At 47.4% G+C, this 14395-nt stretch overlaps 1 protein-coding gene across 1 annotated transcript in view; it reads right to left on the reverse strand.

Annotated features, from left to right (window-relative positions):
* Positions 1-3205: 3205 nt before the first annotated feature.
* Positions 3206-14395, reverse strand: part of LOC119443083 (monocarboxylate transporter 9-like) — a 16338-nt gene continuing 5148 nt past the window's right edge. The window contains exons 4-9 of the mRNA XM_037708234.2: positions 14029-14172; positions 12717-13104; positions 7915-8206; positions 4393-4645; positions 3964-4113; positions 3206-3231 (exon numbers count right to left, since the gene is read on the reverse strand). Coding sequence (XP_037564162.2) covers positions 3206-3231; positions 3964-4113; positions 4393-4645; positions 7915-8206; positions 12717-13104; positions 14029-14172 — 1253 coding nt within the window. The remainder of the gene's footprint in view (positions 3232-3963; positions 4114-4392; positions 4646-7914; positions 8207-12716; positions 13105-14028; positions 14173-14395) is intronic.

Consider the following 14395-nt stretch of genomic DNA (forward strand, 5'->3'; position numbering starts at 1 on the left):
TTCACGAGGCGTATCCACTTGGAACGAATTCTCAGGACTGAACCAGTTTCGAGACATTAATTTTCAAATTGTCCGACGAAATGCATGGGCGTTCCAGTTCACTTTTTGAGGAAAACTCTGTTTTATGCATTGAAGCACAAAAGTAACTGGCCTTAGCGCTAAAATAATGCAATAGTATCGACACTGGTAATAGTGCAATCGCAGAAGCGGTAACATGGAAATGGTTTGAGGAGCGGCACTTTCTATAATTTATTTTTCCTTACGCAGAAACAATGTTAGTTTTTGTGGAAAAGAAAAAAAAATAGCGTAGCTTGCACTGACGGCGCAATGCTAAAGAGACAACGGAGCTGATGGGCACCTAGCTAGTCCTGACTTTTGGACTAGGCTAAGCGCTACCAAGTCATCCCCAGCATTTCCCGGAATTTATTGATCGATTAGTGATTAGCTATTGATTGGCTATTGGTTGGCTATCGTAAAGTATTGGCCACGTATTTGGGCTGAGCTAAGCACTACCAAGTCATCCCCAGCAATTTTCCAGAATTTATTCATTATTGATCGATTATCAACTAGCTATTGATTGGCTATCAATTGCCTATCGATGACTCACTGAGTTTAAGTAGTCCCTAGGCTTATCCAGGTTCAGCTTCGCTAGTTCACAGGTGTATGTGCCATTGCGCTTGGACCCTTTCTGCACTGCTGCCAGGATAGGCCCACATTTTTAGATTCAGCAAACACATTACGCCCGGCTGAAACAGCTCCGCTGTTAAAAATGAGAACCTAATCTGTTTTACTATTTGCTTTGATAAGATATACAGTCATCTGATAAGATATACAGTCACGAGAGCGGTGTGGATCAGAGAACAAACGGGGGTAACCGATATTCTAGTTGACGTTAAGGGGAAAAAATGGAGCTGGGCAGGCCATGTAATGCGTAGGATAGATAACCGATGGACCATTAGAGTTACAGAATGGATACCAAGAGAAGGGAAGCGCAGTCGAGGACGGCAGAAAACTGGTGGGGGCATGAAGTTAGGAAATTCACAGGCACAAATTGGGATCAGCTAGCGCAAGACAGGGTTAATTGGAGATCGCAGGGAGAGGCCTTCGTCCTGCAGTGGACATAAATATAGGCTGATGATGATGATGATGACAGTCATCTTGCACGTGTCACTTCAGCTTGGCACAGAATGCATTGAACCATGCAATGCATAACAGTCGCGTGTGCTCGAAGGCCTACTTAGGCCCTTTAATGAGACGGGCCCGAATCTGACCCGGGCGCGTGGCTTCAAGCCTGAGTCCAGCACGGGCCCGCAGCCTCAAGCCCGAGCCCGACCCGGGCCCGCGGCTTTAAGCCCGGGCCCGGCCCGAGCCCGCCGACAAACGCTTCGGACGGCCCGGCCCGGCCCGCGGGCCGCGCCGGGCCCGGGCTTTCGGGTCGGCCCGGGCGCGTGCAGTGCTCTAATTTATACAACTGCTGCATTCAGCTAGCGCCGCGGGCAACAAACCTTACACTTGAATCTGTCATTCCACGCATAATCAGTTTCTTTATTTGTGTATTTGTTTTCTCTTCGCACGGTACGCACGGTTTATCGGCAACCCACCGTGGTGGTTCAGCGGCTACGGCGTTCTGCTGTTATGCGCGAGGTCGCGGGTTCGATTACCGGCCGCAACGGCCGCTTTTCGATGGTGGCGGAACGCAAAAAACGCCCCATGCACTTAGATTAGATACACGAATTCCCTATTAGCCGTGTGTTCTTTCTGGACGTTAGACCACAAAACTGTTTTGGCATCTGCGAAAAGACACGCACAGTACGTGTTATGTGTGCAGCAAGGCTGTGCATCTATTTGGATGTGCTGTCTGTGACCGCGTTCACCTTCCGTATTTAGACTGTGTAGCCCTGCGGGTGTCTTGAAGGTGCACAAGGTATACGGATCGATGTTCTTAACTGCTGTTCGCGCTCTCTGGAGCGTCAGAAAACATTGTGCGCCTTGTATACTTTTGCAACCTGCCCATCAACCGCATAGGGTAGCGAGAAAAAAAAAAGTCTTTATTATGGAGGCACTGGGAATCCCCAAGGCAAACACTGAGTACAACATGATGAATCTTGAAGCATGACGGGTAATTCCAGCCTACGTTTTTCTCAAGGAGAAGCGCGTGATCGCGTCACTATACCCTTTAGGCGCATGATTCAGTGAGGAGGAGGAGGAAAGAAAGAGAGAAGGCAGGGATGTTAACCAGAAATGAGTCTGGTTGGCTACCCTACTCGGGGGACGGAAAGAGGAAATAAAAAGATGAGATGGAGAGAGGAGGGGGAGGAAAAACGCGGTAACCTCGCGCACGCACGCAAGCGTAGGGCCTGAGCAAGTCAAAGGCGTTCCCATAGGCCAGTCACCCCCAGAAATGACAAAAGTGCCTTGACAGCTTCATGGGCCGACGAACGATAGGGACGGTCTTCAAGTGGCACCTGCACGGACAACGGTCGATCGTCCAGTCGTAGCAATGCGATAGATAATGCTTGTATTTCTGGCTGAAATCGATGACAGTATTGCAATAAATGTTCGATGTTCTCTTCGGCCCCGCAGACGTCACACGCAGCGCTGTCGGTCATTCCAATCAAAGTAGTGCACGCCTTCTTGAAAGCCACTCCCAACCACAGCCACTATAGAATCTGTGCCTCACGTCGGTAAAGCCCGGGGGGAGGTCGGAGTTGGAGCGAAGGATTCAGTTCGTGTAACCTGGTGTGCCTTATATATGGGGTGTTCCACTCTGTTGAAGGGTTGGTAAACCAGTGTGGCTGCTTGAGATACGATAACAAAGCGCACATAAGCTCGAGCAGGAAGTTGCCAGTTTTGCAACCAAATTCGAGCATCAATTTCTTCACCATGGTGTATGTGAAAGAGATTTATGACGGCCGCACTACTTGGCCAACAGCAGCTTCAGTCTCTCGGAGAGTGATCGGTTAAATTTGATTCTCTTCATTTAAAAAATGGAGCAGTTCTAGCCACGATCAATCATCAGAGCCGCACATGATTTGTAATTTTGGAGCATGTCAGCCTCAGTAACAACTTCTTCAAAGGTCGCGTTTATCGTACAATAAATTAAAAGGCACTGGAGGCTAGTGCTTGGGGGCATATAAATAGTAAACAACGCACATTAAAACATGTGGGTCACAGTCACATCTGATGCGTACGGGTTGCGTGCTCGTCAGTTTCGTGTCTCCTGCTCCTCACCTGGAAACAGTTGGAAAAGAATGACGGTTTGAAAGTTGGTACTTGCCGGACTGAAATGTCACCTGGTGCGTTCATTTTGTTGCGCTGATCTTTTTGTCATTATTTAGCTTGCCACATCAGGTGCTTTTCTAGTTTACTGGTAGACTTCCATCAAGCGCAGCGGCTTAGGTGCACTCTTTTTTTACGTGATGTTAAAGGACATGTTCGGGCCTTTATGCAGCAACGGCAAGCCCAACCTCGTCGTTAGGAAAGAAAAGAAAAAAGAACGCAAGAAAGAAAGCATAGACAGCATTAAAAAAACACTGAGTACATCTCAGAGTACTAGCACATGTAAAGTTCCGCTCATGAGTACAGGAAGGCACGTAAGAGTACTAGAACGCGCACCCACATACACAGTTACGCAAACAAATGAAATTGCTGATAAGTCCGAAAACACGCACGGAAGTCCGCCGTTTTGAAGACGAGACGACCAACGGAACAACGTAAGTCAAAAACGAATTGTGGCTTATAACTCTGACAATTAACGTTGTTGGTACACCGTATCGCCTATAACAGGCGATTGGTTCACCGCGTGCCGGAGAGTTCTGATGTAAACATAAGTTTTATGAGATACTTCTGATTTCAGGTATGGCAGCATACACCAAATACTGCAACAAATTATGAAGGGTAACCCCAGCAAAAGTGTGCAAATGCGGCCAAAGAGACCCATGACGCGCAGTCTATAAAACTCACCTTCAAAACCGCCGATGAAATGCCACTCCCGTCTCCTATGACATTTTTGCCAGCACAGACTGATCGTCCACGTTATCGTGAAAACGGCGTTGGTGACGGCAAATGATAGGTACAGCGGGTCGTACGAGCCCATGACGTCTCGAATGTAACCTGCGAGTGGTAAGGGTGTTTTGTGAATGAACCTGGATGAAATTGCGAGCAGTATGACGACAAACTTTAAGAAAAGATTCAACTTAATGTTGAAATCCCACCTGAGTTTAAGTCTACGTTTTGAAGAGACTTCGCAATGTTCGAGCTGGTTTCCCTGGCTGCCTCAATATTCGGCTGACATTTACTTCATAAAGCACTATTGATTATTATTTTCTTTTTGGATAAAGGAGGTTATAAATGCAACTTTGTGTTCTCCTGATAACACTGGCGGTAGCTAACCAATGAGCGGTGGCCGTGCGAGGCAGATTATGCCGGCGATGAAGTTTGTGACGCCCAGGCTGAGCGGTAGCGATCGCTCGTCAAACAGCTCGGCAACCATGACGGTGCAGGCGAATATTCGTCCACCGCCCGTTAAGCCGGTGAAGAAGCAGCTGGCCAGGAGAATCCAGTAGTGCTTGCTCAGCGCCATGACAGCCAAGGACGCTGCCTGGATGGCGAAGCTCCAGAGCATCAAGGCGTCACCGCTTATCACCTGCACCAAGGCAGTTTAGAAACCAAAAATAAAATTTCAGAGAGATGAGAGAGGGAGAGATAAACGAGATGGGAAAGGCCGGGAGGTTAACCGGACAATATTCTGGTTTGCTACCCTGCACTAGGGGGAGAGGTAAGGGGAATGAAAGACGGAAAGAATCGCGGAGAGAAAAAACAATAAAAATGAAAAAAAGGGGGATAGGGAAGGTTGTGAACGTCCATGAGAACTGCAGTCTCTCCAATAGGCCACTCGAACGTAAATATTTCAAGAGTGCCTTCGCTGTCTTGTGGTGTGACGACTTGTCACACTACAAGACTGGTGTGGAACAACTGGTCGGTATTCCAGTCATGGGCGTCCGGATGGGGGCAAGGCTTCACCCCCCTGGAAATTTGGACAATAAATTTTTTCGCTCTAGCTAAAAAGTTGATTAGCACACTCAGGTTCCTCATATCCGTAGAAGCGCCATTCAAGATTGCGGGCAAACTTTTCACTCTGCACACTATAACGTAATCTTGCTGGTGATGGCACGGCAGTGAAAGAATGACAGGCTAAAGATAGCGAACAATTCTGAGAGGAACGCTTGAGGTTTTCTGTCTTGAACTTCTAGATCTACGCAGTATTATCGCGAGAACTTCCGCTTTCTCATAAATTGCCGGCTACATTTAGGAAAAAGTATAGACCGCCACACTTAGTAAGAAAAGTGTGACACCTTCCCGTGGCGTCACATTTAGACACTCCTTGGCGAAATGCCGAAATTTCGACCACCCCGCCACCCAAATAAAGCCTAAATCCGCCCCTCAAAAAGCTTGTACGCTTGTAGTGCACTGAAAACCGAGGCCAGTAGTATCATTATGCGATCCATTTCAACGAATTAAGATAAGACCACATAATTATTTTGGTCTCAGATAAATGCAACCGCAACTAAATTTTATGTATGGCTACCTATCAAAATAGGATAGTCAATTAAATATGCTTTTTTATTAATGGAAGAGTGTAATTTGTAGGAATCTATGCTTTGCTTCAGTTTCTGGTTATGAAAACGATTGTCAAGCGCTTCAGACGAATTTATACAGTGTAAATACCCAGAGAGCCACACTGCCATGAAAATGGCTGCAGTGCGTCTGCGGTATGATTTGCCGGTGAAAAGGGAAGGAGGCAACTTTTTTTTCTCATATTAAAAAGTGTTCGAGAAAAACACCAAAAATGTAGGCCCGCGCGCTTTTTCCGTACTGCAATGAAAACAGGTATAAAGGAACGCCACAGCTAGGCTTCGGAGAGAACGAGTAAAAACATATGAAATCCATGTACTTCCATTCTGTGCATGACCACATCACTGAGCTGCAACGCATTTTTCGTGGCCACCAGACAAACACTGTAGAGGGGTTCTTTGACATCATGAATGCAGCAAGGGAGGCAGCCAACCACTTTAATGTGGTGATATCTGTGCCAAGACAAGTCTCTCGTCAGGTCCACTGAGACAACTACGGGATTCACTCGCCGGAGGAATACTACCGTGTGGCAATATATGTGCCGTACTTGGACTCTCTCACTGCTTCTTTAGCTCACTGCTTTTTTGAAAGCAATGAGAGGAGCTTCAAAATTCTTCAGCTGCATCCATCAAACATGAAGCATTTGAGCCTGTGTTGAGTTCGCTGCCATCGCCGAAGAACTCCAATGCTTTTACGGCATCGACAACTTCAAGGAAGAGGCCATCTCTTGGTACGAGATGTGGTGCAACAAAACTGGGGACCCATCAGAAATAATTTACTGCGAGCTTCTACATCAGGCCAAGATATTCTTCCCCGGTGTTGCAAAAGCTATTGAGGTGGCTCTGGCTTTGCCAGTTACTACCTGTACGGTCGAACGCTCCTTCAGTACAATGAGCAGAGTGAAAACCTGGCTACGCTCAACGATGACAAAGGACAGACTGGACGGCCTTTGTGTGATGAGTGTGCATCGACAGCGTGTAATGAAGCACAGAAATCACTTTATCACTCATGTCATCACGCAATTCATCCAGAAAAATCCGAGGTGTCTGCAGTTGCTGTTCAAGAAATACTGACTGAGTGACTGTAGTTGCGTGTTTGTGAACATAATGTGCTGTGTGCTGTCATCAACTAGGGTGAGTCGAGAACTCACATGCAGCAAGACTGAGCACTCTTCTCCACGAAGTGATAGTACCTTTTTTCATTTTTTATCAAGTTGAATTGTTTGTTCGTTAATAAACTCCAATGTATCCCTCCAAGCCACGCATTAATTGGCTGTTTGTAATTTTTCTTTCATGTGTGTATTTCACTTATTTATTTATAAACAAAAAAATAAATTTACTGCGCAAATAGTGACTTTTTGCTGCGAACATACCGCTGGCCACGTCCGTCCGTCGCCAACAACCAACGCCCCCCCCCCCCCCCCCCCCTGCAAAAAATTCTGCGGAAGCCAGTACTGTATATTCCAGTACTGTCTGTTCCGAAAGCGGCCGGTGGTCAAGACGTGCCAGCGCGGTCGCGAGTGAATACCTGTGTGCCCTCTATCGAGGAAAATGACAAGAAGGAAGAATTAAGGCAAGTACTAAGGGAGTAGGCGCTGAGCCACGTGATGTCAGCTGTGAAACACATTCTCTTGGCTTCAAAGATGTCTTTTGCGAAATCATGACTAATTGCAGCGCAGAGACGCGTAGACGGATAGTGAAAGAAGCGGCAAACGAGCTCTCGCCTGTCGTCCCCCTTCCTGTCTATCTGGGTACGTTTAGTCATGACGTCCAATAAACGACCAAAACATCAACAAGTATTTTTTCGAATTCTGGGCAAAGGAATGGCTGGGCGTCATAGTTACCCGTCCGATCCGTTCATAAACGGCTTGAAACGTAGTTTATCAGGTAGTAACATTTTGAAATCTTAAGAGCTGAAAAAAAAAAAACGGCAACAGCAGGGATGACTCGATCCATATTAACAAAATATTATACACGAATCGAAGAAAATATTTGACATTTTACTGCTATGATAATCGTCTTTGGCCGTGATCTTTCAATCTAGTCGCAAAAGCAACTATGTAGTATTGTATTAAGTACGGATTTCTTCGTAGTATCACAGTACGAGACATAATAAGATACGAAGAACAGGGCTACGACGCCGACGTATTTGCGCATTCTGCCCACCATAATGTAAATTATTGTAACTATAGCCTGCAAACATATTTAGCTCTCATTTTGTTTTGTAACAATATTGTTGCCTCGTCTGCAAACAGTAAGGCGCGTTCGTGCAATAGCACACCTTCGAGTCCAGAATCAAGCCGGTGCCTATCCTCGACACCAGGTCCCCGACGGCACTGACGGTGACCATGGCGACAGCCTCGTATCCGCTGAGACCGTTGTCCGAGCCGAAGTCAACGGCGGTCAGCAGGAACGACGAGAGCACAAAGAGCGACACCGCCCGAGATGCCGCCACGTGAAGGAACTGCGCGGACACCAGCGAGCGCATGTTGCGCGCCAGCCTTCTCGAAGGTGACTCGCACTTCTCGAGCAGCGAGTCCGCCTCGTGTGGTCGCAGGTTGGGCGGAATGGACCTGCATGCATGGCAAACGCCGCACTTTCAACCCATCGGTGTGGCCGCTGAAACGGTCGGCTGTACATTACTGTAATGTCACACTGAGCAGGGAATCAATCGGGAAGTCCGCATTTTTCTGTCAGGACTATCACCCTGCGGCCACCAAGTAATGACCGGGGCTCCTTCGTCAGAAGCACTTCCTCGGCACACTTCTCATGGCCTTGAACGTGTCGGAGAAGTTTACACACTATTATCACTGCGCCACTATAAACTTTTGCAATTAATTACGTTTTCGTGCCGTTGAAGTTTGCTTGAAGTTGCAGCACAGTGGCTATGAAGTTGTACTACTGAGCTCGAGATCCCGGCCGTGGCGGCTACATTTCCATGCGGGCAGAATATACAAACACTCGAGTACTTAAATTTAGGTGCACGTTAAATGTCCCCAGGTGGCCAAATTATTCCGGAGTCCCTTACAACGGCGTGCCTCAAAATCATATCGGGATTTTAGCACGCCAAATCTCAGCATTCAATTAAATTGAATTGGAAGTTCTACAAGCCTAACCGCACGAGTTCGCACGTGTACATTTTTACTAGTGCCGCCTCGTCCAATTTTTTACATGAATTTCCTGGATGCGAACACTAACCATAACCTGCATTGAGAGTATGCGGTGCATATACCGCAGTAAGGATTACAAGGCATAAGATTATCTCAGCTAATGCGCTTACCCTGTAGGTTATTCGTGCGTTCGTTCGAACGCGTGTCAGAATCTAAATGACGCAAGTTTGATTGTGGTTGATTAGCCATCGTGAATTTGTTCAAAGTGTGTTCGCAACGATAGCAATCCTTATCATCCAACTCGTATGCGGCCTAGTTGTTTGCAGGCAAGCAAGGTGGTGAAATGGTGCCCTTGCGACATGTCGAATGTGCACTCTTAAAGCGTCGACCGCAATGTACGTTGCTATAGGGTGGTCATGCGCTATGGTGATTGTGGATGCTGTGGATGCACACTTAGGCAGGCCGAGGCACGTCCGAAGAACTTGGGCTTGCATACTCGGGATTGTGCGAAGGTTCGTTTTACTAGTGTTACCCAGCACGGGCAAGCTGTATATTAGGAAGCCCATAAATAATGCATGGTACAGCAGTATCATCGATTCTATAGATACGCCCCAAGGCTTTCCGCCGACAAACTTGAATACATGGGCTATTGCAGTCAACCTCTTTTTCATATATGAAATATGTGACGTCCAAGACAAATCACGGTCGATGATGACTTTGTTTCGTAAGCAATTACTTGTCCATTTATGCGTATAACATATGGAGTCATTGATTTTGCGTGTAAATGCGACTAATCGGAATTTCTCTGAGGATAGTTCAAGGTCTTTCATATGCAGGTAAGACGGCGTTTGTGTGACCGCCTTCTGCAGCCTCGCTCGTATCTGCGGACGTGTCACGCCGTATGCCCAGATGCAGATATCATCTGCATAGATGGATATCTGGACCGTCCTTGGCAATGATCGAACAAGGCCTAACAGTGCTATGTTGAAGAGTGTGGAGCTTAATACTCCGCCTTGCGGCACATCTTTGCAGGTTAAATGGTGGGATGTCATTCCTTCCTCTGTAAGCACGAAAAAGGATCTATCCTGCAAATAGCTATAAATGCAGCGCAGGGCAAGGCCATCAATGCCCACATCGGTCAAAGCATTGAGGAGTTGCTTGGTGTGCTACATTATGACATGCGCCTTTGACACCAAGAAACATCGCCACCGTTACTCGTATCATGCTCTTTTGATGCTGAATAGATGTTACCAAATCAAGCACGTTATCGATCGATGACCGACCGCGCCGAAAGCCCGCCATTGCATTCGGATAGACCTCACTATATTCTAAGTACCATTCAAGGCGCGTCAACGTGCACCATCGTTTTCATTAGTTTCCCAACGCAACTGGCAAGAGCGATGGGACGGTACGATGCCAAGTCTAATGGAGATTAGAGCTTGGAGCTTAGAGATGGATCTTCCACTCACAAGGAGTCAATCCTTGGCGCTAGGAATTGTTGTATCTCTCCAAAAGTACACTGCGGGCTTCTTGGCCAAGGTTTCCAAGTGTATGTGACTCCGTCGGGCTCAGGCGATGATGACTTCCTACAAGTCGCCAGCGCAGCATCTAGCTCTTCCAGAGAGAACATGAGATCCATGCGAGAGTCCTAGGGATGCCGCAACATCACGTGATGATGATACAGGTAGTGTCGGCAAGCCAGCAATTAATTCTTGCGCAGAAATCCTCAGTAACGTCGATCTCACGTCGTCATTGATGCAGGGCAAAATACTTGAAAGGGTGGTGCTGTGGCGGAGATGATTGTAGGCCATGCAGAGGTCTCCATATATGGGACAGAGGCTTACTGAGGATCCAAGGACTCGCAAAAGGATTTATACTTTTGAGATTGTAACGTATCGATGCGGCGCTGGATTTTCTTTTGGATCCGCCTAGACTCCCTCAGATCGTGAATACATTTGGTGCGCCTGTATCTTCTTTCTGCCCGTCGGCGAATCGCTCGAAGCCATTCCAATTCACCTTCGTATTCTGTATACTTTGGAGAAGACCTAAAAGTGAACATAGCCTCTTGCAGTGCATTTTGAATCTGATGCTCCAGATATAACGGGTGACCTTCTTGACATTCGTCTTCCATAAGCGACCTGAACTTCGTCCAGCCTGTTCTCCGGAGGGCAGTAGATAGAGATTTGGCCACTCCTTTGATCTTCAAATAGGTAGGAACGTGATCACTTTCATGAGTGTCTATGTCTGAGAACCATTTTACACTGCATCGAAGACACCGAGATACCAAAGTCAAGTCCAGACAGCTGCTGTAGGTCAGTCCCCGAAGATATGTCGGGCTGCCGTCATTGAGACAGCAAAGCTCTTGGTCCAACGCAAACGCGACTAGTTTTCTTCCCTTGGAGTCCATCTTCATACTGCCCCAGAGCGGGAGGTGTGCATTAATATCTTCACTAAGAATCCAAAGGCCAGGTGTTGCGGATAACAAAGCACCCAGTCGTTGCGTGTTAGAACGACTGGTTGGAGAAGTATATGCATCGACAAGAGTGAATGTAAGTTTCTTTGTTTTCACAGTTAAGCACACGTATTGGTCGTCGTCGTGAGGCAAAACTGAATGTAGCGCGTAAGTGAGTTCACGCCGAACATAAACGATGAGCTTTCTGAGGACACTGCACGTCGCGGATGAGAAAGCTTCGTAGCCCGATAGTACGCCATGACGATGATGGGAAATTTGTTCGAAATAACGAAAGGTCGAAGATCCGAAATTCTTGATCTGAGGTCTCGAGCATTCCACCAAAAAAGGGATGCTTCTTTGACATATTTACGGAACGACAGCAGTGAATAAGCCGTGATGCCATTGAAGACTTGCAATACTGGATTCATCGCGTCCAGTGCCTGCAGTGCGCTGCGAGCATTAGGGGTGTTTAGGTTCGTCAGTAATGTACGCATAACATTCATGAGCGACCTCAGCATGGCGAACACGTGCAAGTTCTGGCCTTCTGCCCGGACTGCTGCAGGGCCATTCGTAGTTGGTGGAGGAGTCGTGTCTCGTGTTTCTGCGAGTTGGAGTGGCTTCGGCAGAGGTGGCCATGATTCACTTGAATCAGCGATAGCGGGCGTCCCTCTCTCAACTGCGCTGGTAATGCGTGACATCAGTGGTTGACGACCAGTCTTCGCCGGATTGCGCACTTCCTTAGAAATACCAGTACGTTTTCTTGAGTTGCGGTCACGGTGTAACATATATGCTGTTTAGGTGAGGACACTCGCGAGACGCGATCGACCAAATAAAGTAGCAAAGGCGCGCGCCGATCGGCCCGGTGACGGCAGCGGACATCTATCGGCGGTACGACGCAACTTCAACACAGAAACTTTTTATTGGTTTAATTTCCCGTTGGTATAGCAACCAGCGCTTCGCGGGAAATCCGAAATGATTGAGTGACGCGCGAAAGCAGGTCACTGGGGAAAGGGGAGAAGTGGGGGTATTATATTAAACCATAATATTCTGAAGATCCCTCCACACTTCCGGAAAGGACGGAAACATTCCATGACGAAGTACGTGAGGAAGTTTGAATAATGGCATGTAGCGGCAAATACTGATACGGTACGTTGGGGCGGATGCTTGCCTGACAAAAGCGTACCGTATTAGTATTTGCACCAAAAGTCATAGCATCGCAGCAATTGCAGCTAATGTCGCCATTAGTACAGTCCTAGATGGTTGCTGGTTACTAGTTTGTTCGCTGGTTGTTCGTTTGTTTATTTTAATAATTTCTTTAAAGGAAACTGATAACGTAGTCACCCAAGAACAGGAGAACGCGCAGCAGGATGCTAAATCAATTGTGCGTACAGTATAAGCCGAAAAAAGTAATAAAACAGCTTAAGACAGCAACCGGAGATATGGCGAAGCATTGTTAACGTGTCTTTTAAACATTGAACACAGCCAAGCCGAAGGCAGGTGCTGAAGACGACAGTTGCTTACCTGGTAGTTGTAAAAGATTCGACGAGGCTCTTAGAACAAGAATGCGCGAACGACGCCGCTTGGAAACTGCTCCCTCTCGGTCGCCTGACAAGAAGCTGCGACTTGGGCAGCTCGGAGCTGCTACGACCTCGGGAGCAGTTGTCATCGCTACGAGGGACGCGGTCGACGAAGATGCAGCCGAACAGCATGTTCAGCTGCAAGGCGCCCAGTATGAGCAAAGCCACGCGGAAGTCGAAGGCCTGCCGCAGTGCCTCGACGATCAGCGGGGATACGAAGCCGGACATGGCAGTCACCACGAACAGCAGGCCCATGGCCGTGCCTCGGTAACGAACGAAATGCCGAGCCACCACGGTGAACGGCAACAGCTCTTCACAAGCCACGCCAAGTCCTGCATGAAATAAAGTACACAGAGAGATGTTACATACAGTACAGACTGCATCTTTGGCGGTGGCAATGTCCGACACTTCAAACCACTCTTAGAAACTTGGCAAGTAATAAGCGACGAATCTGGCAACACTATGTAAATTATTATGATATGCAAGAATGTTGCCCAGACGTCAAGTGTTGAAGTTCCTACTCGGTCGGTGCACTCTGGCGACTCGAGTGTGTCGTTTGCAACAGGGAGGTGCTATTGACTTCTTGAAGAAATAGTCATGACTGATAATATAATGCTCCTCATTGACACTGTATTACAGCCCATGCGATGTCTACGACGTGCAACGTTCCACTGAACGCGAGCTTTCTTTCTCTTGCGTTCCGTGGCCGTGGGAGGTCGCCTTGGCTGGTAACCTAACCTGCGACCACTTGCAACGTCCTTGCTGCTTTACTTCCACTGCAATCAGTAGCATGTAAAGGCCCCGATGCATAACATTGTAGCTGCTTGGGCTGGTTGGTGAAACATTCTTTCACCAAGAAAAAAAAAAAAAAAACGCCTTATTTCATGCACAGTTCACAAATAAGAAAACAAGGCGACAGGACAGAACGCTATTAACGACCTTTCAGTTTTATAGCTCACACAGCAATATAAGTTTCTCCCAGCTAACGTTAGCCAAGTTATTCAACGAAAAAGAAAAGAAAAGAAAACGACGAAAGAAACCTGGTGCAAAATACGATCATAAGACCTATGGTGTTCGGTTGTCAGAGGTCTGACGACCAAACACCATAGGTCTTATGATCGTATTTTGCGCCGCGTTCTTTAAAGCTTGTCGTTGTTCATACTTCATAGTTCAGTGTCGCCTTGAGAGCAGGAGAAGGTAAAGCTGAATGTGAATAATGCTACATATGCGCTGCAGAGATTCGTCGTTGGTTTTACCATAGAGGACGCCATACAGAAAAACGACGAGTCCCAGGCTCTGTGCCAGGGCGCAGGCCATCACAGGCAGTGCGCAGAGAAGGGCACCGGCCACAAGCAGGATCCGGTCCGACAGCCATAGGCCAAGCAGTCCGTACAGCGGTCCTGCAATGCAAGTGATACGACCAAGGGTTGGAGACGCAACGCACAACAGCCCATATCCGAGCTGTTGCAGGCATTTCACCAGGCCGTGGGGCCATGAGGAAGCGCAGCCAAGTTAAATGTTATATACGGCGAAAAAAATAATGACAAACAGGCAGTAACTGACTAAAATATAGCACTGCGTCTTATATTGAAAAGCTGACATCGATCTGAAAGTAGCATGAAG

This window comes from Dermacentor silvarum, chromosome 2 (assembly GCF_013339745.2).
Source record: "Dermacentor silvarum isolate Dsil-2018 chromosome 2, BIME_Dsil_1.4, whole genome shotgun sequence".
Taxonomy (NCBI): domain Eukaryota; kingdom Metazoa; phylum Arthropoda; class Arachnida; order Ixodida; family Ixodidae; genus Dermacentor; species Dermacentor silvarum.